The sequence below is a fragment of the Euleptes europaea genome, chromosome 11, assembly GCF_029931775.1.
Source record: "Euleptes europaea isolate rEulEur1 chromosome 11, rEulEur1.hap1, whole genome shotgun sequence".
Classification (NCBI taxonomy): Eukaryota; Metazoa; Chordata; class Lepidosauria; order Squamata; family Sphaerodactylidae; genus Euleptes; species Euleptes europaea.
The window spans coordinates 36439728-36463191 of record NC_079322.1 but is presented as its reverse complement, the minus strand read 5'-3'; the positions used below and the strand labels follow the sequence as shown (position 1 = coordinate 36463191).

The following is a 23464-nucleotide window of genomic DNA, read 5'->3' as shown; positions in this document are numbered from 1 at the left end:
TTTTCATAAAATCCCAAGAGACCATATCAAAGGCTTTTTCTGCATCCAAAAAAATAAAGGCTGCTTTTTGTTGACTATTCTGGTCATAATATTCCAACGAGTCTAATAAGATTCTGATGTTATCTTTGATTTGCCTTCCTGGAACAAAACCCGCTTGGTCTTCATGTATTAAATCTTTAATGAAATGTTTTACTCTGTTCGATGAGACCGAAGCGTAAATTTTATAATCCACATTAAGTAATGAGATAGGTCTATAATTGGAGGTTTTTTCCGGATCTCTTCCTTCCTTAGGTATCAATGATATAAATGCATGGGACCAAGTCTCTGGGGACTCCCCCTTATCCAAAATTGTATTGCAAAGTGATAAAAAGATTTCCACTAAGCTGTCTTTAAATGTTCTATAAAATAACGCAGTTATTCCATCTGGCCCGGGTGTCTTGTCCGTTTTCTGTTTCATTATAGCATCTTGTAATTCGTCCTTAGTGATTGGGGCATCTATTATTTGTTGTTGGGCCATTGAAAGAGATTTCATTTGTATTGAGTTTAAAAAATTGTCCATTTTCTTATTCGAAATATTGTCTCTCTGATATAACTTAGTATAAAATGTTACAAATTCTTTTTTGTATATCTGTAGGGTTATACACAGGTCCTTTAGATGATTGAATTTTAGTTATTATCCTTTTTTGAAAAGAATCTTTCAGCTGAGATGCCAAAAACTTCCCTGGTTTATTCGCATGTTCAAAATATTTCTGTTTAGCAAACTTTAAATTTCTATTCATTTCTTCCATCGTTACCAGGTTCAATTGATGTTTTGATGCAGATATCTTCATTAAAATATCTTTCTTTTCATCATCTTGTGTTTATGTAAGGAGTTTCTGTTCCAATTTTTGTAAATCCCAAAGAATATTGTTGGTAAGTTGTAATTGAGTTTTCTTCCATGCCACATTTTTCTGTATCATAAATCCTCTTAATACTGCCTTGAATGCATCCCAGAATGTGTTTAGAGATGTTTCTCCATTGAGATTTAATTTAAAAAAGTCTGTGATTAAATCCTGTAGTTGCTTTTGAATCTTTACATCTTTTAAAAGTTTATCATTCAATCGCCATCTAAATGCCTGCTTGCTGTTCCACTCAAATGTAACTGGATTATGATCAGAAAAAGTTCTAGGCACAATTTGAATTTTACGTAATTGCGTAAAAATTGATTTGCTGGTCCATATCATATCTATCCTGGAATGTGAGTCGTGTCTTGCTGAATAAAAAGTAAATTCTTTGGCTGTAGTATTCATAGTTCTCCAGATATCCTGTAATTCCAGTTCAGAAGCCATGGAGAAGAAGGTTTTAGGTAAACATCCCTCATTTTTGTCTTTTGCGTCTGATTTTTTATCCATAGTCGGTGAAACAACGCCGTTAAAGTCTCCCATCAAGAGAATCTGTTCATTTGCATATTGAGAGATTACTTAATGTAATTGTTCATAGAACTTTGCTTTCCCTTCGTTAGATGCATATATTCCTACCACAATTGTCTTTTGCCCCAAAGGAAGTAGTGATATACGCACATCCTAGTCTGAGCCCTGAACTACTGTACAAAGATGATGAAGGAAGAATTGTTTTAATAATTACAATTCTTCCTTCATCATCTTTGTACAGTAGTTCAGGGCTCAGACTAGGATGTGCGTATATCACTACTTCCTTTGTTTTTGTTTTGGCTGAAGTGACAAATGCTTGTCCAAGCACTTGTCTATCCAAATATTTTCTGTTTCTTGTTGCAATATGAGTCTCTTGTAGACAAATTAGGGAGTATTTATATTTCTGTAGATGTTTAAAAATTCTGGCCCTCTTAATTTTTCATTCAGTCCATTCACATTCCATGAAATTACTTTTGCCATACTGTAATATTATACAAAGCAAAATGTTAAATTTATTGATCAGCACCACCTTCTGCTCCCTGTGGATCCTCTTCCTCTTCTTCATCCTCTTCTTTTTGTTCCGAAGTTAAGCCCCTAAGTTCTCTCTTACATTTTCTCAAAAATTTCCCAACATCTGTTGGCGATGTGATTGTTGTCTTTATTTCTTTGTAAGTAAAGGCCAAGCCCTGTGGCATTATCCATCGGTATTTGATACCATTAGCTTTCAAAACAGATACAGATTCTTTGTAATTACTCCTCTGAGAGAGCAAATGTCTTGGTATGTCCTTAAGGAGTATCAAAGAGGTGTCTCCTACTGACACTGGATTGTCATAATGAATCTTCATCATCTTGTCTTTAATCCTGGTGTCATAGAAGACTATCATAAGATCCCTTGGCTTAGATCTCTTCATTCTTGCCGGCAATGGTACTCTATAGGCTCTATTTATTGCTTGGCCTTATAGTTCTTCTTCCATATTAAATAAGTAAGCCAAATTGGGAAGGAGAGTCTCTTTATTCTCACCCATCGCCTCTGGTAAATTGCGTAGACGAAGGTTGGTTTCTCTGACCTTCATCTCCATCATGGCAATTTGGTCCTTTGCGACAACCTGATTGCCTTGTATTGTTTCAATCTGTTTTTCTTGGGATTCTATTTTTTTCTTTGTGTCTTTATGTTCTTCCATCACCTTTTTGATTGATGTGTCCATAGCCTGCATATCCATCTTCATAGTTGACATTTGAGCTTTGACATCTTTTACATCTTCAGTAACAACATCCAGTTTCTGATTAATGGCTTGGGTCGATTGACTAAGCATAGTCATCATAGAAGTCAGTTGTGTCATCTGAATGGACATCTGTTCAAACTGCTTGGCATTAGCCTCCGATTGTTTGGCTAACATATCTTGTAATTTCTTATCCATGGTGTTCTGTGTGGTTTCTTTAAGTTTAGTGAAGGCAGGACTATGTAATGAGCTGGAACGAGGGCGGCCAGACATTTACATATGTTTAAAGCTGGAAAAGAAAGTCACCTCTGGCAGGATTCAAACAAACTGTCAATAGAAGGTAGGCCTCTGATCAGCTTTTTTAAAAAAAAGTTCGGGTCAAATAGAGCAGTTTTCCACGTAGAAATAATCCTTTAAAGTTTTAAAATACCAACGAGTTTCCGGACGCTCTAGGTCGGCAAAAGCAGGAAGTGCTCCGGAAGTTCCTTACACCGCGGACCTTCTACCGCCTCTTCTCGCTGGTTATTTCCTTCAGGAACTATAACAGTGTGACACGAGTGGGACGTGTTTCCGGTCCTGCGGGTTGGTTTCTGGTGTTACTCAGATGATAGAGAGGGAGTAAACAATACAGAGTATCTTCCGGTCTTGGATATCCCCTGTTTTACAACGTGGCTGGAGGACTCTTTAAACCAGGAAGTCCAAAAGTTGTTCTCCCTCCCCTTCCTCTAAAAGACATGCATCTTATTGGTTAGGAGTTCATTCCATCACAAGTCTATCCATCCGGCTTGTTGTTTTGGTTATAACTGATCAGTTTGATAAGGTTCCTGCCGTTTATGCTGGTGGATCTTTTAGTCCAAATTCATCTGATTACATTTGGGGAGGGCCAAGGCTACTGGGAATATTTTTTCTACCCCCTCTGTTATTCGGTATGCCAGTAAGGAGACGAAGAATTCTCATGTACTCACTTGGGCGCTTGGAGGTGAGGTAATTATCTTGATGTTATCCTTATGTTGTGAGTGAGATGGTGGAGGGTAGAGTCTTCAGCCGAAGTTGCGTTTTGGCAATTGTATTCCCTTGGTGCCCGCTGGACCGGCATCTAGATCTCCGGGGGACTTAAAGAAGCTCCCTCAGAGTATCTAGGAGGTCAAACCGCACGGAGGGCTGCAGGGAGTTCCTGCTACCCAACCCACTTGCAAGGGTTGGGTTGGGGTGAAATAAATCACCCCTATTTAACGCGAACTTGGATTCCCCCCAGGAGCTCTGGGGGAATGTGGCACTCACCCCAGGGTCACCACCGGAAGTCCCCGCCAAAAGTGGAGTCTTAATGTAATGGCTGTGGCCATGGACCTGGCTGCGACTTCAGCGGCATGTTTGCCTGCACTAATTTCCTGCTTTGACAAGCGAGTCGCTTCAGCTTGTATATGTTTTAGGGCAGATCTGGATTCCTCAGGTAGTAAGTCTATGTGGGGGCTGGCCTTTTCCCACAGGAACAATTGGTACCCTCCCATAACCGTAGTTGGCGATACGGAAGTTTAACGCCGAGGAGGTATAGGCCTTCCTTCCCAGATGGTCCAGGCGTCTGCTCTCCTTGTCCGAAGGGGTTGAGTGATGCCCTTGTCTTTGTCTAGACTGCATCTCCCCTGTGACAATGGAGGATGGGGGAGGATGCACCATCAGGAATTCTGCTGAGTCCAGCTTGACCCGATAGAGATTTTCTATCTTCTTAGTGGACAGAGGAGTGGATGATGGTTTTTTCCAAACTGTTTTGGTGATATCGGAAAGACCTTCCAGGATGGGGAAGGCAGCAATTCCCGGGGAATCGGGATACAAGCGGCTGAGGATCTTGTTCTTAGGCTTGTTGTCTGATGTGGAGATGTTAATATCCAAAGCCTCTGCCATCCGAATCATCTGTTCCGTTCTTAACTTGAGGTCCTCTGAAGGTGACACTGTCTCTGTATCGCCCACCAATTCATCAGGGGAAGGTTCAGAGACGTCCTCCGACGTTCCTACTGAGGCTCTTGTTTCCGAATTCTCCGGATCTGAATCGACCATAGGACTCCGCTGAGTCAGAGGAGTGAAGGGTGAGGGGAGTTGAGGAGTCTCGAGCACTAGGGGTTTGCCCTGGAGGGTGATCTGGCGATACCTGCAAAATTTGATCCAGTCCTTTATTAGCTCTGGAGAGATGGTAGGCTGAGCAGAAAGACTCTGAAGAGGTCGTGGAGTAGTCCTCGGATCTGGTGGGGTCGGATCCGAGGAAGTCGGATCCGAGGGGTTCGAATCCGAAAGTAAGAGTGGGTCGTCTAATGGATCCAGCTCTACATCGGAGAAGCATTGGAGAGGTGAGCCCGAATGGAACGACGGGGTCCTCGGTACCGGGAGAGGCGCCTGTTGAAGGGGCCTCAGATTCAGGAGAGTAGGAGCGGGAGTAGTCAGTTTTGAGCTTGGGCGGCTGGATCCAGCGCGTTTCTCTCTATGCTTCGTCTTATGCTTGTGCTTCTTAGAGACGTGCGTTGGATCTGAGTGAGGGGTCAGATCCGAGGATCTCGGATCCGAGCCGGATCCGGGTGCCTGCAAAGTTGGAGCCGAGCGAGCAGATTGCGTGCTTCTGGGTGATTTGGAACTAGTTGAAGGGGAGGGAGCCATCAGGGCCTTCTTCCAGAGCTCAGCGTTCAAGCGGACCGCACGGGCGTTGCGAGCCCGAGTGGAAAACGTTTGACATATGCCACAAGTCGATAAGTTATGCCCCTCGCCCAAGCAGAGCAAGCACAGTTCGTGTTGGTCCGTGTGCGGTATTTTCGTAGCGCACTTAGGACACAGTTTAAACGGGGTCTTGGGGGCCATCCCGGGACTCAGCACGCGGCCGAGGGAACCGAGGTACAGACTTTCTCTCTCTCCTCATCCTTTGGACGGTAGAAAAAGTTGGTATAGGTCGATGGGCTGGCCGGGGAGACCCGAGCGGCAGCCCTGGGGGAAAAACTCACAAATCGAAAGTAGAATGACAAAAGAACTCTGAGGTCAGGCGAAAAGCTCCATTCTTGGCGGCGGCAAAGAAGGAACTGAAGAGGGAGGGGATGCCCCGCCCAGGAGCATGCGGTGGTTTCGGCACCAAGCCGGCCCGCTGCTCAAGGGGAGGGGCATCCCCCTTAGAGGTCTAAGGCTAATAAAAGTTTCCGGCGACAGGCCTGCGCGCAGGCCCAGACCCACATGTGGGGCTGCACCGAAGACTGAAGATGAACCATGGTTATCTAGGAGCTGAAGATGAACCATGGTTATCTAGGAGCTGAACCATTCACTTTGCATACAGGTGACTTGTGCATTTCAGAGAAGACAAATAACTGTAGTAGTATATTATTAAAATTACTTTGAAAGACCATGTTTAATATGGGCTACATTTTCACAGAACAAATAACTAGGAGAATAAAAATGAACACTGACTCACCTCCGTACATAAAGTAACGTATTTTTGAAAGAATTTGTGTTGGAAACCACTTTCCCAAACACTAGAGAGACCTAATACCAGACTGATGGTAATACAGTCAAATTCCATTCTGGCTTTCTACTTCTCACATAATTTACATTGGATCTGTCCAACCTATTTGAAAAGGTTTTTAAAGCTGCAGCTCTGCCGCTTGGAGTTCTTTTTAAGTTATGCAAACTTAATTTGTGATGTCCATAAAAATTTACAAGCTTAAAATGGTTCTCCAGATACTCTCATTTATTAATAATAAGTCTTTAAATGCCAGCTCTATATGTCATTATAATGTATCATGTAACTCACCAAGGAGTTAAAATATTTTTCTTTGGCTTTCTCAGCTGTAGCCAAGCCATTTATGTCTATCAAGGGTGACTGACATCAAAAGAGAGTGAGAAAGAACCCAAATTAAATATAATTTTAAAACTCTCCACTCATATGTAACACTTTAAAACACCATCATGGTGTTGTTGATGGCATTGTCAATAGCTATTATTCCGATGAAGAGATTTCCCACAGCAAGTGAAGAGATTTCCCATAGCAACCTAATGAAAGCTAACATTTGGGCTCATACAAGGCATTGACAGAATTTTTCTACACTGTATGGGACTACCTGAAACCTGTGCACTCACTGTCCTTGGGATTCAAGCCAAGATGTAGTAAGTGATTTATCTAGTGGGGAACAAAATAGATTTCAGTTAGTTCTGGGCTCAACAAATCCCAAGAGCCAGGTCACAATGGCACCATACAATGCCTTCTGGCACACACACACACCGGTATATCTGTGAATTCCCCTAAGTATGTATGGGTGACCCAATTTTGCTGTATTCATAACATAATGGGGAAGAGGTCTGCCAGTTCACTATTTGATATAGCGAGAACCTTGTTAGCCGAATTGCTCCTTTATATGGGGAAATTAGCTGAACAATCGATAACTATGTATTTATATAGCGGGTTCGCACTCAACTCTACCAGAATCCGTTTAATGAGATCTTGAATAAAGACAGACACAAAGGATTCCAAATTAAATAGTGTTTATATATTCAAGCATTCAATTATGCATACACACATACAGAGAATCTAGGAAATAAAGAGAGGAATAAAGAGACTTTTGCCATGTGGCAGGCAGAGGAGGAAATATACTGCACCTCTCTTGCAGAGTAGTTGTCCGTCCTAAATTCCATGCAGCTTTGGGGGATAAAAAGGGGACATGGGGGGGGGGGCTAGGTGTCCAAGCATGAACACCCCCTCTGGCAGAGTGCCAGGCAGTATGGAGGGGAAGGCCCAAGGGAGAGAGAGAGAATGAATGGGCTGGGAGCACCCCAGTTATACTGTTTTTCTGGGGGCGGGGAGAAGGGTTTCACCCCCTCCTAGGTTCCCAGGTGGCAAAAAGGTGACAACAGACTTAATCTGTGGCTTGGGGTGGAGTAGTGAGAATTTGGAAATCTATTCTGATTCCAATGACTTATGCAACCCCAGGAGAAGTCAGGAGTCTCACTGATTGGCTTAATGGCTTGAAACAAAAGGTGCGATCGCTGCTAATGTCTGGAGATCGTTGCTGAAGAGCGAGTCATTGTTATCTTAATGTCTGCTGAATGGCTTTGCTGAACTAGTCCGGATGTTGCAAGAGGGGGGGGGGGTGTTGGTGCAGGCTACATGCCTGGACATATTCCCTACAATATGGCTTTCACTAGAGCAGGATACACAGGAACATGGATGCCCTCTGGTTTGCTGGAGGGACTACTTTGGCTGCTGCTCTTTGACTGCTGGTTTCGAGGGATGAAGAGGAGTCCTTTCCATGGCGGCACAGGCTTGCCACTTGGTCTGGAGAGGCTGCTGCACACATCTGCCGGGGTTGCCATGACCAGTCCAGGAGATTGGCAACCCGTTAGGCTACAACCTGGAGGTCTGTGAGGTACCCTAGCAGAGGGAAGCAATTTAAAAACCCCAGCCCACAAACCCCACAATTTTCCACTCCAGAATTCTATTACCCCTCAGAGGTTTGAGTAAGCTTATTTATCCTCCCACTTTTCTCCTTTTTAAACATTCCAAGTTACTAAAGCATATATACTAACGAGCTTACTTAAAAACATGTTTTTAAAGATTCTTTTTTGCCTTTTGGTTAATTTACAAAGTCATATTTTTTCTGCATAGTCATATTTTTTGGCATATCTAAGGAGTTTGTGAGTCATAGATACTCTTATGTTGTCCGTGGGTGGCAGCTTTTGCAGATTTGATTGCCACACAGGGGGCAGCCAATTTACTATTACATATTATTACATATAGTTACACTTTTTGCTAATTTCTAACATATCCAAAGGACTGAAGACAATGTGTTTATTGTCACTACTGAATTTGATTGTGCTTTTTAAGTTGCAAAACAAAACCCTAAAGCGGGATCTCAGCCAGTTGTTAAACCATGGAAGAGACAGAACCATCAGTCAGTAAATTCCCTAGCCACATAATCATCACTAAAGGCATCCTAATTAAATAAAATAGTTCATTATCGTGCTCAATTTACTCCAACAAATCTACAGCCTTAATTTTTAGTGTTTTAACAGGAAAGCAAGCAGTCTCCTTGGGACTCTTTAAGGATGTTTTAAAATCTTTCATTTCACGAGTTTCAAAATGCACCAAATAGCAAGACAGTGAAGGCACCATCAGCAAAGCCATCCTGATTTTCAACTTTGCCCTGTTTCCAAAGTGTTCTAGGCTACAATCCTCTAAAGTTCTGAAATGGCTTCTTGAGATCTCTCAGTCTAAATTTGTTCAGGGGGGGGGGGAGAGGCATATATGAAAAAGCCAATCAGTGATTCATGAAATAAATTATCTAACAGGTGTAGGCCTGGTTTAAACTAATAATATCAAATGAGAGGATAATGGGAAATGGTTAAGAATGAACTGGAATGGGGAAAGCCAACGGTAGAGGCAAAAAAGTTATAAAAGGTGTGCCATTTCAGGATGTGATCAGTGCAGAGAAGATAGGGGTTTGAAAAGAGTTTGTGTGACCTATGTACGTGTGAATGAGAAAAAATAATTATGTTCTACTAACGTCCGCAGAGGAAGAAGGGAGGGGATTGCTATAAGAATGGCAGTGCCAAATGGTAATCAGAATAAATGGTGATCATAACTTTCATCAGATTTGCCATATACCAGATGCTCAAGCAGGAAAATGTGTCAGCATTAACAGGCAGACAAGCTACTTTCAGAAGCTGGAAAGAAGCCATAATCATGGCATATATGGTGACAATGGAACCAGCAGAATTAGAGCAGAAGTCACGCCAACCATCCTGGTATAGTTTAACGAGTTAAAGAGCAAGTGCAGCTGTTTATTTCCCCTGTCAGAAAAGCTACTGGTGCCATACTCAGGGTAAATTGTAAAGCAACAGACTAATAACCTTTAAAAAAAAAACACTCTCCAACGTAGCAGATGGAATGCAACCTTTTCTTAGGCCATTGCTGAAGCCAAGGTCGAAGAAACAGAGGTTGCCGTTTTTCCAATATAGACCGGTATACTAGGTGGGTCACAAATTATTTAGTTCTATCTTAAAATAGCACCAGGAATGTAAAAAAAGAATTCTGGCACGTGGAGGGAGTGCTCAAGCCTTCACAGAATGAGTCATTTAGTGGAGAAACTGAAGTCTAACATTGTAGCACATAAAATTAGAAGAGACTGCTCTGTTCAGAGCTGTCAGCACAAATATCTGAACTCGGGAAGATACAGAGAGTACGTTGAAGATGGCACATGTAGGATAAGCAAAAGGACTAAAAATGGAAAACAAGAAAAGATAGATGGGGGGGGAAGGCTAAATGCCTGTTTCATAATGTTACTTACGACTCAAGTTGAGAACATTAAAAAAATCTTTCAGATTTGAGTCCAATAGAACCTTAGAGACCAACAAGAGTTTCGGGGTATAAGCTTTCGAGATTCAAAGCTTCTCTTGAAAGCTTATACCCTGAAACCCGTGTTGGTCTCTAAGGTGCTACCGGACTTAAATCAAACTGTTCTACTGCTAGGGTTGCCAGGTCCCTCTTCGCCACCGGTGGGAGGATTTTGGGGCGGAGCCTGAGGAGGGTGGAGTTTGGGGAGGGGAGGGACTTCAATGCCATAGAGTCCAATTGCCAAAATGGCCATTTTCTCCAGGTGAACTGATCTCTATCAGCTGGAGACCATTTTTAATAGCAGGAGATCTCAGCTATTACCTGGAGGCTGTTCAAATCCCTAAGGAAAAAAATCTCAGTACACAGCCACTATACTCTAAATGTATTCAATTATATCAAATTCTAAGGCATCAACATCAACGTGTACAAGTCTTTTAAACTGTTACCAATTTTAAAGAACAATTCTTTACACTTTCTTATTAAGTTTAAATGATACAAGGTGGCCCTGTTATACAGAAAAACACCTTTGGTAACAAATAAAACCCCCAGGGAAAAAAAGTATAAACATCCGGCAGCAAAATCCTGCGTGCTGTGCTGAAGGATGCACTCGGTGTTGCGGTCAGCTGACAAGTGCTGGCCAATCACGCCTCTTGAATCCTGCGGCTGATGGGCAGGCTGACGAGCCTGATTCTCCCGGCTGCTGGATAAGCTAGCGTTGTTTGTACAATGTTATGCACATAAATTACAAGATCCCAGTTGTTTTCTTGTTTCGTGTTGAAGTTCAACTTGAAGTTCAACTTGCTTCCTCAGACTGTGCAATTTATTCTGACTGCAGATCTGCAGTTCATAAGAGTGACACCTTTTTCCCCCTGGGCGTTTTATTTGTTACCAAAGGTGTTTTTCTGTATAACAGGGCCACCTTGTATCATTTAAACTTAATAAGAAAGTGTAAAGAATTGTTCTTTAAAATTGGTAACAGTTGAAAAGACTTGTACACGTTGATGTTGATGCCTTAGAATTTGATATAATTGAATACATTTAAGGGTACAGTGGCTGTGTACTGAGATTTTTTTCCTTAGGCATTTGCACTACCTCATATCATTACCTGGAGGCTAGCAACCCTATCTACTGCAGACCAACATGGCTACCCTCTTAAAAATTAAAAATCTTTAAATCCCTGTTCTAATATAGTGATTACCCTGGATAGTTATTTCTTTTGTAGTTAGATACAGAGAAAATGCTGAGGGAACAAGAAATGAGCAGTTATGTGTGAGAAGCACCAATGAAAAGGCAAATTACTGCTAGCAAGAGCCATAATTTTAAAGGACAGAAGAGATTCACCCACTGAAGCCAATGAGCACAGGCTGGAGGAACTGCACTGGATTACACAATTGGCAGCCCCCTTATTGTGATTAAGGTAGTCCATTGGCTCCACCAGCAAGCCCACATGAAGGATTGGATGGCCATGACACCAGTATTCTTTTTTTGTTTTTTTTAAAAAGAAGAGATTCACCTTGAAAATTATCTTATCTGTAAAAGCCTACAAATACTAAGATGACTCAGTGCAGTACTTCCCTAAGATTTCAAAGGAAGAGATATGGTAAATATGTGGTATTTTGTCTTATCCATCCTACACCAGGATTTTCTACCAGCTCATTTATAGTGTTGACAGAAAAGCAATTTTGCTTTTTGCTTTAGCACTGCCTCATTTGCTAAATTGTGATTTATGCTAGACAGGATATTTTTCACTATCCATTTCAAAAATTCAATACAATGCAAACACCCATCTTCATCCAAAAAGGTACATTGTTTACTCACCGAGAACGTCCTTTCCGCTCTGAAGTAGAAGGTCATCCTGTAATCATTGGGTGTTTCTCATTCCCATTGCTTGGAGAGGCAGGACGAAGTTTAAATTAACTTCCTGTCTCGGGGCGAGGAACGCCCACAACTCCAGTTTTCTACTAAGAGCTCACGAAAGACAATTAAACAAGTAACAAATAAACAATAGAACAGGGGAAAAACCAGTACTGGCTGTATGGTGCTTAATGAGTGTAATAACTTCCAAAAACTTCTATGAACCTCTAAGTGTAAATGTATAATAACGTAAGATAGTTGGCTGACCAGAGGATAGCCACCCTAGGAAGATGAGCTACATCTCCGGGTGGGCAGGATGACCTTCTACTTCAGAGCGGAAAGGACCTTCTCGGTGAGTAAACAATGTACCTTTCCCGCTCTGAAGGAAGATCATCCTGTAATCATTGGGATGTCCAAGAGCCCTTACTTTGGGTGGGAATCTGAGTCCTCATCTTCCACTACATGTTGTAGAATGTGCCTACCAAATGCCGCTTCTGCGGAAGCTAAGGTGTTTATGCGGTAGTGCCTAATGAACGTGGAAGGGTTGGACCACGTTGCGGCCCTGCAAATCTCCTCGGTTGATGCCTGTTTGAATAAGGCAGCTGAGGTGGCGGTACTTCGTAAGGAATGTGCCGTGATACCGTGAGGCACTGCAATGCCACTTGCTAAGTAGGCTTCCTTGATGCAGTCTCTGAGGGTTGAACTGATTGATTGGCGAGACATGGGAAGGCCCTTATTGGGAGCATTGAGGGAGATAAACAGATATTCGGTTTTCCTAAAAGAGGCGGTTCTGGAGATGTACACGTGCAAGGCCCGTCGCAGGTCCAGTGTATGCCAGGCTGCTTCTCTGGGGTTGGCAGGGTTGGGACAGAAGGAAGGAAGATTAATATCCTGTGTTCGATGAAATCGTGATTGCCCTTTTGGAGTAAAGGAAGGGTCAGTCCGGAGAACGACTCTATCTTTGTGGAAAACGCATAAGTCATTGCGCACAGAAAGGGCCTTCAATCTCCAAGCGGTTAATTGAAACCAGCCTGGATCCGGATGGTAGATGGGCCCCTGCCTGAGAAGAGTGTGCGTTGTTGGTAGATGCCATGGAGGATGGAGAGACATTTCCATCAGAGCTGGAAACCAAGGGCGGCATGGCCAGTTGGGAGCTATTAGGATTATCTCTGCTCTCTCTTGGCGAATTTTCCGAATTACTTTTGGAAGGATGGGAAGAGGTGGAAAGCTGTAGAGGAGTCCCTTCGGCCAAGGGGTCAGAAGGGCATCCACTTTTTCCGCTTCCCTGTGGAAGAATCTGGAGAAAAAACGAGGAACCTGGCGGTTCTGAGCTGTGGCAAACAGGTCCAGGACTGGGGTTCCGAACTGATCCGCTACTTGCCGGAAGGCTTGACCATTCTCCTTCGATGATAGGTTGGCGGCTCAGCCAATCTGCTTTGAGGTTGTGTGCACCCTGAATATGTTCCGCTTTCAACGAAAGAAGATGTTTCTCCGCCCAAGAAAGAATGGCGATGGCCTCCTTGTTCAGTGTCTTGGATCTCGATCCGCCTTGCCTGTTGATATAGGCTTTGGAAGCCACGTTGTCTGTCCTGATAAGGACGTGCTGATGGAGTAGTATGGATTGGAACTTTAGGAGGCGAGGTGGATTGCCCTCAGTTCGAGAAGATTGATGTGCGATCTGGACTCCGAGGGGGACCAGATGCCTTGGGTGAAGGTGCCTGAGACGGTTGCTCCCCAGCCCACGAGGCTGGCGTCGGTGAATACCTGGATCGGTGTTGGATGAAGATAATGTTGGCCGCCTGTAAGGTTGCTGGTGTTGGACCACCAGATGAGACTCTTTCTGACATCTGTGGTCAGGTTGATCTGCTTGTCTATCTTGTGGGCGATCAGAAGCTGGAAGGGCTGGAGAGCATTCTGTAAGGGTCTGGAATGGAAGCGGATCCATGGTCCCAAGTCGATGCAGGGAATCATCGAACCAAGAAATTTTGCAAGGGTCGTGAGACGATGATGAGGGGCTCTTGCTAATGCTCTTGCTGTCAAGGCCAATTTGATCGCCTTGTCCTGGGGAAGAAATACCTTGTTTAAGCTGGAGTCAATGATGGCCCCTAAGTGTCGGATGTGTTGAGACGGGATCAGGGAGCTTTTGGATTTATTGATGATGAACCCGTGTAGTTGAAGTGTTTGGACTACTCGATTTGTATGATCTGAAGCTAAGGTGGCAGATGGAGCACAGATTAAAATGTCATCAAGATATGGATGTAATTGAATCCCTTCTGTTCGTAGTGAGGCTATGATGGTGATTAAGATTTTGGAAAAAACACGTGGTGCGGAAGCCAGACCGAAAGGTAAAGCCCTAAACTGAAGGTGTAAGTCCATATAATTGAAGCGGAGGAACCTCCTATGAGAGGGGTGGATAGGTATGTGAAGGTAGGCTTCGGTTAAATCAATTGAAGACATGTAGGAGCCAGGACGAAGGGCCTCGAGGATGGACCGTAGGGTTTCCATGCGAAATTTTTTCTTCTGGACAAAGCGATTTAGGTATTTGAGGTCGAGGATCGCTCGCCAGTCTCCGTTCCTTTTAGGGACGGTGAAAAATATAGAGTATACACCCGTGGAACATTCTGGGAAGGGTACCTCCTCAATTGCCCCAATGTGTAGGAGGTGTGAAATGGCGTTCAGGGTAATCCTATGTTTGTCTGGGTTTTTATAAACTGGAGAGGTTTGAAACCTATCTCTGGGGAGTGACTGAAATTCTATAAGGTAGCCAAATTGAATGGATTGGAGTACCCAGGTGTCAGCCTGAGAAATGATCCATTGTGCGAGGAAGTCCTGAAGCCTGCCTCCCACCACAGAATCTTTACTGTTTGTTGGTTCTGGGAGACTTGTCAAATTTGTCGAATTTGTCCCCTTTGAATGACTGGGATGGAGGAGGTCTTCCGAAACGATTGAATCTGCGAAAGGAACCACGCTGGGAGGACCAGGAGGATCGTCTCTGATCCTGTCTAAACCTTGAGAGAGTATGGGAGGAACGAAAAGTTTGAGGGTACTGAGAGTGTCTGTGATCCTTTCGCTGGTTCTTTAGCATATACCTATTCTTATCTTTGGTGTCGACTAACATTTTGTCAAGTCGTTCTCCAAAAAGTTTGCCTCCCTTGAAGGGGTGAGCTAAAAGTATGGCCTTGGATCGATAGTCAACCTGCCAAGGCCTAAGCCATAGGGCACGTCATATAGCAGTGTTCGAGGCTATTGCACTGGAGGCAAGGATGAGTGCATCCAGAGATGCATCTGCCATGAAGGCGGAGGCCTGCAAAACTCTGGACAAGCCCTCAGCTACTCTTTTATCTGTGGTAGGGAGAAGTGTAACTAATTTCTTAGTCCAAGCATTGGTTGCGCGAGCTATCAGGGCGGTGGTAGTGTTGGCCTGTATAGCAAGGGTGGAAGCCTCATGGACTTTCCTAGAAAGGAAATCCATCTTTCTGTCTAGCAAATCCTTGATAAACCCTCCCCCATCTTCTGTAAAGAAGTCTGAAGTTTGGAGCGCAGTTACTGCAGCATCCACTACGGGGAGCTCCAACAGTTCCATTGCATATGGAGCTAGGTCATACAGTTTCTTAGCAGAGCCTGAAAACTGTTTATTGTGTAAGGGTTTATCCCATTCTGCTCTTATAAGGTTTTCAAAGTGTACAGGGAGAGGAACCTTAATAACATGAGAATCCCCCTGGGGAAAATAGTCCTTGCACCCCCTGCGTTTAACCTTAGACTGAGGCTCTTCTGAGGTTTCCGGTTCGCTCAGTAGGTCTAGAGCAAATAAAGCTTTGGCCAGTAGTGACTGGTAGTCTTCATGATGAAAGAGTCTGGGTTGCTGTTCCTGAGTGGAGGGGAGCTCTTCATCAGAGATGAATTCTCCTTCCTCCAAAACCCCAGGTGTAATATCCCGGCTGGTCACGGACTCATCATCCCTAATGGGTAGGTCAGACCTCTTGGGGTTAGCCTTAAGGGCAGCCTTAGTTAACCACTGAGTATTAGTTTGGCTGCAGCCTGGTTCCTCTTGTGAGGGAGAGGAGGCTGCAGAGGATTGAGAGGGTGATTGTGAGGATGACTCCAAATTGTGGGGGTCCCCGTGGTGGGTGCCAATTCCTCCCTTCTGAGCAGTCAGGATAAGGGACTGCAGCTTGAGGAAATGGTCCTCAAAAGTATTTTTAATTAAAGTCTGGACCCGTTCCTCAGTGATAGGGGTAACATCAGGGGCCCCGCCCTCAGCCGAGGGGGGGTACTTTACCCTTAGACGTTCTATCTGCCCGCTTGGATGAGGAGGAGCCGGCAAGGACCTTAGAGGTCGGGGCGGCACTCCTCTTAAGATGGCGGCAGCGGGTCGTCCTTTTCCCGCTCTTTTTTTCTTTCTCTTTTCCAGCCGCCTCCGCAGCGGCGCCGCTTGTCTCAGGCTTGGGGGGGGGGAGCATCTTGCCCTGATTCCCGAGCCGCGAGTCCGCCTGGGCGGCTGGCGGTGGAAAGAGGTTTGAGGGCTGCGTCCCGATCGTTGTCAGAGAGAAGGTCAACTTCTTCTGAACGGGCCGCGGGGGCGGCCATCTTGGCTTCTCTCTCTGTGTGAGCTTTGCCTCGCCACCGGAGCAATGCAGCGGCAGCCGCTAAGGTCCGGGCGGGCGGGAGAGAAGGAACGGGGGAGACGCAGACCAGGAGCAAAAACAGAGGGAGGAAGGGAAGGTAAACAAATTGGAGGAAACAAAGGGTAAGGAAAAAAGCTCAGAATCTCAAATTTCAGCAATGCTAGTTCCCAGCTAAGGCTGGGACGTCCTCTCTCCGCGAAGGAAGGAGAAAAACTGGAGTTGTGGGCGTTCCTCGCCCCGAGACAGGAAGTTAATTTAAACTTCGTCCTGCCTCTCCAAGCAATGGGAACGAGAAACACCCAATGATTACAGGATGACCTTCCTTCAGAGAGGGAAAGATAAATATTTCTAATTCTGAGAAATTCCTTGTTACACTCTAGAGGAAGGCACTGGCAAACCACCTCTGTTAGTCTCTTGCCATGAAAACCCCAAAAGGGGGGCGCCATAACTCGGCTGCGACTTGACGGCACTTTACACACACAAAGCAACTCTAGCAAAGATGTTTTATGTCTGAATTAGGGCAGTACCACATACTCTCCCATTTAGATTTGCAAGGCCTAAAATAATGTTTTCATGAGACAGGGAAAACAATTACTGGACAATCTTTTAAGCATAAGAACAGTCAGCTTTTTAATTTCATTCGTTGTATTCTTTCTCCAAAATGCTGAAGTTTTGATGCCAGAGTTTTTATTGTTACAATTAATATTTGTTTTTTCTTCCCTCACATGGGGGAACTTGCATACAATTGGAAATTAAGCAGGATAATGACACACTCCTATATAGCCAAGCAGAGTTGGCCATATGGTGACTGAACAATTGAGACAGACAACATCAGAGGACAATGAAAATAAATAGACCTTATTTAAAATAATAGGTGAGCACAAAAAAGGAAGGCATTTTCAACACTGGTTCAACCCTAGTCTGAGTTAGTGTAACCCATAATTAAATAACACAGCTACTGTTTTGCCTCATTGTACTCTAAATAAGTTCTTTGATATTTGATATCTGAAGAGTGGTTTGGCGCAATTATTTTTAAACATGCACCTAGCAAACAGAAACTAATTAATTCAGATCTGACAAGTAGATCAGTATGTGATAGCTTTAATTACATAAGTGTAACTGAGAGGACTCCTGCTCGCATCCAGTAGGCTACTGCAAATGTGACTGCTGATTCACATAAACTGCTTATCAGTTTCTAAACCCCTTGTTATAAAACTCATCAAAATGTTTGTTCTGTGTAGAAATAATTCACCACAGAAATAGAACAAGATGTCATGGGCCTGAACCCGGACACAAGAAACAAATCACAGTAGTGTTTTCACACAACCTGCCACGATGAACTGGCTTCAAGACGATAAGTAATCTTGCAAAAGGCACCCAGAGAATCTTAAAAGAAAAGGGTTCCCCCCCAATAACAGATGGCAGTGACACTTTACTGCCCCTCCCAATAACAGCTGCTGTGTGGGGCCTCTAAAATATTCTCAAATTATTTCTGTGGTTTCAGGAACAGCCAACTATAAAATATATCCAGCTTACATAAGAGTTTTTAAAATACTGCAACATTGGTGGTGGAAAGTGCCATCAAGATGCAGCTGACCTATGCCACCCCATAGAGTTTCCAAGGCAAGAGACTAACAGAGGTGGTTTGCCATTGCCTGCCTTCACACAGCAACCCTGGACTTCCTTAGCAGTCTTTCATCCAAATAGTAACCAGTGCTGACACTTTGGGTCCAAGGACAGAAAGGAAGCAACCAATATTCTCAGTCAGGATGTCAAGCCTATGACTGCGAAAAGCCGCCCTGAATGAAATAAAATTGTTACAGTTTTAATGAGGATGTTTAATACTGAACCAAATTTTCATGATCAATTACTTTCAGTGCTAAAATCATCATCTAAGAGGATTGTGAAAAACTCTTTGACTTCCGTTCTTTTATATATTATTTTGTCCAAGTTATCTCTTTCTGCTACTGTTTGGCACCATTCTATATTTTAAAAAACATCATGTGACACCAACCAATCAAGGATCCCATAGTAAATGTGATAGCCAGCTGATACCATGCAGCCAATTAAGTTAACTGTACAATCCTATACAGGGTTACACCAGTCTAAGCCTACTGATTTCAATGGACTTCACATGAGTAATTCTGGTTAGGATAGCACTGTTAACCACCTACAGACATTTCTAACAGCAACATGCCCCCATGGCTGAGACAAGCATGTTAACATTCTGCATGTCATGCTGCACTTGCAGTTTAACTACTCACCAGTGTTACATGACAAAACATTTGCCCATATCCAGTGGCCTGTGACACCTGATTCTCAGCCAATGCCACAGAATATCAATAGGATATCAATTCAGGTGTTCATTTGGATGTGCACTCAAATACACATCCCCATCTTCACACAACGCATCGTTAAACTGTGGAACTCCCTGACCCAGGATGTGGTGATGGCTGCCAACTTGGAAGGCTTTAAGAGGGGAGTGGACATGTTCATGGATGAGAGAGTTATCCATGGCTACTAGTCAAAATGAATACTAGTCATGATGAATACCTATTCCCTATTTTCTCTAGTATCAGAGGAGCATGCCTATTATATTAGGTGCTGTAGAACACAGGCAGGACAATGCTGCTGCAGTTGTCTTGTTTGTGGGCTTCCTAGACGTTCTTATCTGGCGCTCACACACAACTAAATATGCACTAATTGACACGGAAAAGGAAGCACTGGTTTGATTGTCTTAGCAACAGGGATACATTCACACTCTTTCTCAACATCTGCCCTTGTGAATACTTTTACTCTTTCAAAAAAGGTTGTGAACAACTGCTAAAAGTGGGGGCAAGTTTAGGGAAGGGGAGACAACATGTTCATGAAGCACATGCTCCTGTTTCATCTCCACAGTAATTACAACATAATTACTCCACCAAGGCTTTGGGCTGAAGTATTTACTCCTCCTGTTGTTGTTTTGCAACCAGAAATTATATGGTAGCCAGAAAAAAGATGTGGCAGAATTGAGGTTTATTATCTCAATATTTACTTCACATCAGAAAACAACCTGCAACATTATGCAGTAACATTTTAGACACTCCTCAAATATATCACACAAATAGAGTGAATTGTAGTAGTCCAACATTAAGTTTGCAAAACATGGTTATAAGAAATAGTTGTTTCTCCAGATAGGTTCAGCCACCAGATCCAACACAGACAGTAAAATTCCAATTCACCACATTAACTGATATTTAGAATAATTTGCACCACCATTTTTCTTCCATTTATCAGAAATTATCTCTAAACTTCCTAATAATCCTACTCTTTACACTGCATTACTCATCTAAACTCTGCACAGCATCAACAAACACTACTACTTAAAAAATCAAGTAAACCCCTCCCACACAAAGAGATGCAACCACAATTTCAAAGTATTATATTAGTCACCTTTGCAATGGAATCTGGTAGACACAAAAAATACAAAATATATCAAAATGCCTACCATGGTCACTTTTGAGATTTCCATTGCTGAGCTGTTTTAACCTTTTCTGATGAGATTTCCCATTATAATGGATCTGTGCCTGAGCAGCAGAGTTCAGCTGAATGTTGCACACACTGCACAATGTAAAACTGGTATGTTTCTTCTCCCGTTCTTGCTTTTCTTCACTATCATCAGGTGCTAATTCTGTCTCACTTTCTCTTTCATGCAAACAAGTGAAATCTGCAGTACATGGGACATTGTCTTGGGAAGAAATAGGATTCCAGGGTTTCTTCATGATTTCTAAAAAAAGGACAAGCAAAAGAAAGAGCATGAGTGATGCACGTGTCACAAGGCAAGAATTTAACCTGTGGAAACTTGATGGTAGAAAGCAAAAGAAATTAACCTGGCTGCATTTCTCATGGGATGATGTGGTTGGTGTACATGTCAGCATGCATGATGATTGACAAAGGCTATCTATCAAAGAAGCGTTTTATTTACAATGCAAATCAATGGTCTATGGTACAAAGAATACCCCACCTTTCTCCTCAATTGAGACCCAAAGTGGCTTACATTGTTCTTCTGTCCCCCATTTTATCCTCACAACAACCCTGCCAGGTAGGTTAGGCTGAAAGTGTGTGACTGGTCCAGGATCATCCAGCAACTTCCCATGGCAGAGTGGTGATTACAACCTGGGCCTCCCAGATCCCAGTCTGACACTGTAACCACTACAGCATGCTGGCACTCAGGCAATTATAGTGCAATTGCCATCATCCATACATAGTGATAATGGTGACTCCAGACAGCATCACTAACAACCTACAGTTCTCCTATTCTTTTTCCCAAGGGAGACTACATATTACATTTTCCCCCTATTGTTATAAAACAGTAACACAGTTTCTACAGTGCTGGTGGACCTTGTGCTAATATTCTAATTGGTCCTTCCTGTTCATTAGAAATTTCTGGCTGCTCCTTGTTACTTCCAAACATTGGCACTATAATGCCATTAAAATTAACACCATTTCTCAGCATATAGCACTCAAAGAGGAAATTCTGAATTTGAGAAGAAAAGCTTAGAGTTTTGAACAAGAAGATGCCGCTCAAGGGGGCATTCCCGGGGTAGAGCTGCCTTTAGGTAGCTTCCACAGCCCTTTCACCCCAGGAACACCCCCTTGAGCAGTGGCAGGGCTGTATAACCATTTTTGGTGGCGCAACCTTGCTGTTTTCAATGGGGCATTTCCCCCTTTTTTCCTTTTTTATTTTAAAAAATGCTTTTTTAGGCTGTGCGGAACTACCCCCACCCCCCTTCAGGATTTCGCTCTAAATCAACTAAAGTTTTTTTTAAGGTCATGGGAAGATACTTCCATTCATTTCAGTGAATAATGAGAATGGGCAGACTCATGACCATAACAGAACCACCCCCCCCCCGTGTGAATGGGAAAATCCTGGAAATTGATTAATTCAGTGTTGTGTTGCCTACCCACTCAGGGATACTCTACTGCAATGCCGCCTGCAGCCAAATGCAGAAAAGGAATGACTGAGCAGCACAAAAATGTTGTGTGGAACCACCCTAAAGTGGTTGCATCGCATGTAATGGCAGGTGGGATACAGCATTTTTATTGATTAAAAACTTCCTATGATATATTGAAATGAGAGAAAGTAAATGGTGGGAAACCCTAAGGTCAAAAGGATATTATAAACTGGGAGATATGTACAGAGGAGGAACCCTAAAACCTTTACAGGAGATAGTAGAAGAGATAGGCAAACAACATTGGCTAAAAACAACAGGCCTTTATGGAAGGGTTAAAATGATTAACGAAAAAGGGGAAATATGGTCAGAGGAACCAATGGAAGAAATATATAAAGAAATGCAAAAATCAAAACAAGGATTGGCAGGAAAAATCTACAGGAAAATGATCTCAAATAAAGATAAGACAATAACATATTTACAAAAAACTTGGAGTAAGGAAGGTCAGATATCAGAAACCACAGCAGGTAAAATTATGAAAGGACTAGAGGAAATAAAAGTGATTAAATTCAATGAATTGGAACATAAATTTTTTACAAAATGGTATAAAATACCAGCGCAATAAGCGAATATGTTTCCAGGACTAAGCCCTATGTGTTGGCACTGTAGACAATCTAAGGGTTGGTTCTCCCACATGTGGTGGGAATGCCCAGAGGTTAAGGTCTTTTGGACACAAATAATAGAAATTATAAGGAGAAAATGTAAAGTATCTTTAACCATAGATTTTAACCTAATGTTAATGAGCACAACAGGGAACTCAGGGGTTAACAAGAGGGACCAGGCCATATTCAAGGCTATGTTATTAGCAAAAAAAGCAGTAATAGCTCTGGGTTGGAAGGACAAAAGTAAATGGACTATAGAAATCTGGCACAACTTTTTGTTTGAATTTATACAGTCGGATATCGTCGAGATGATGCGCCAGAAGGCTTCATGGGAAGACAAGAGCAGGGAAATCACGAGTAGATGGAAGACCTATTTAGAGTGGATATCAACGGAAGGAAGAAAAGTTATTTGGTGGAAGATCCAGACTTTGTGCCCGTAGATTAAGAGACTAAAAAATATAGAAAAGGAGTGGGGTTAGGGAAGGGGATGGGATGGGATGGGAGGGATGGAAGGGAATGTGAAAAATATGACATATAAATAATGTATGCAGAATAAGAAATGTATATTTGAAATTTGTATAAAAAGAAACAATAAAAAAAAAAAACTTCCTATGAATAGAAAACATCAATAGCATGCAAAGGCCTGAGACAGACATATGCACTAATTTTCTGTTTGCAGGAGGTTTTTCTTATTAGAGAGAGCGTGAAAAATTAAATCCATTTACACTGTAGTTTAATGTAAAACAGTCCATTCTGATTTCCAACCAGAGGTATCATGGGAAATCTTGCTATCAGGGTCATGGAAAGTAGCCTAAACATTCTTATGGACATTTAAGAATCTATTTCCATATGATTAATTCCTTAACTTCAAATACTAACATGTATTCATTCAACTTGCATTAAATCCCATCATTTATTAATTAAATGTTCCTTTAACCTACACAGGCTTTCCCGTTGTTTTATTAGGCCACTATAAGGCTGATTGTCTAGAGATCTATTTTAAGACCCAAATACCTTCTTTTTAATGCATACGGCACTCAGTGGATGACCTTTGAGTCTTCACACAGCAATGGTAAATTTTACAATTTTATAATAGTGCTTGTGATATTTGGTAGTTCCCCCCGCCCCCCATCCTTCAACTTCATAATCATGAATCTCATTAGCTAGAAGAGAAAGCTTCAAAACATTAAATGATTACATTTTTAAAGCTCTGGATCCAACAGGGAAATTTAAATATATTAATCCCCAGAATTAAATGGCCGTCCCTCAAGCAACAAAGCCACAGTTCTGAAAGCATGGACGTGTTGCCTCACTGAAATCAAGGAGACACATACACATCTTCAAGACAAGGACCCAAAGAACAAACATTTCAGAATTCAGAAGTCTGTCCTATTAAGTTAAACCCCAAA

General features: G+C 42.7%; 1 protein-coding gene across 3 annotated transcripts in view; it reads right to left on the bottom strand.

Moving 5' to 3' along the window:
• Positions 1-20223, bottom strand: part of ZNF385D (zinc finger protein 385D) — a 412248-nt gene extending 392025 nt beyond the window's left edge. For all 3 annotated transcript variants that reach the window (XR_008933693.1, XM_056857457.1, XM_056857458.1), the window contains exon 1: positions 19950-20223. Coding sequence is in view for 2 of the 3 variants with exons in the window: in XM_056857457.1 (XP_056713435.1) it covers positions 19950-20223 (274 nt within the window). In the remaining variant the exon portion in view is untranslated. The remainder of the gene's footprint in view (positions 1-19949) is intronic.
• Positions 20224-23464: the final 3241 nt, after the last annotated feature.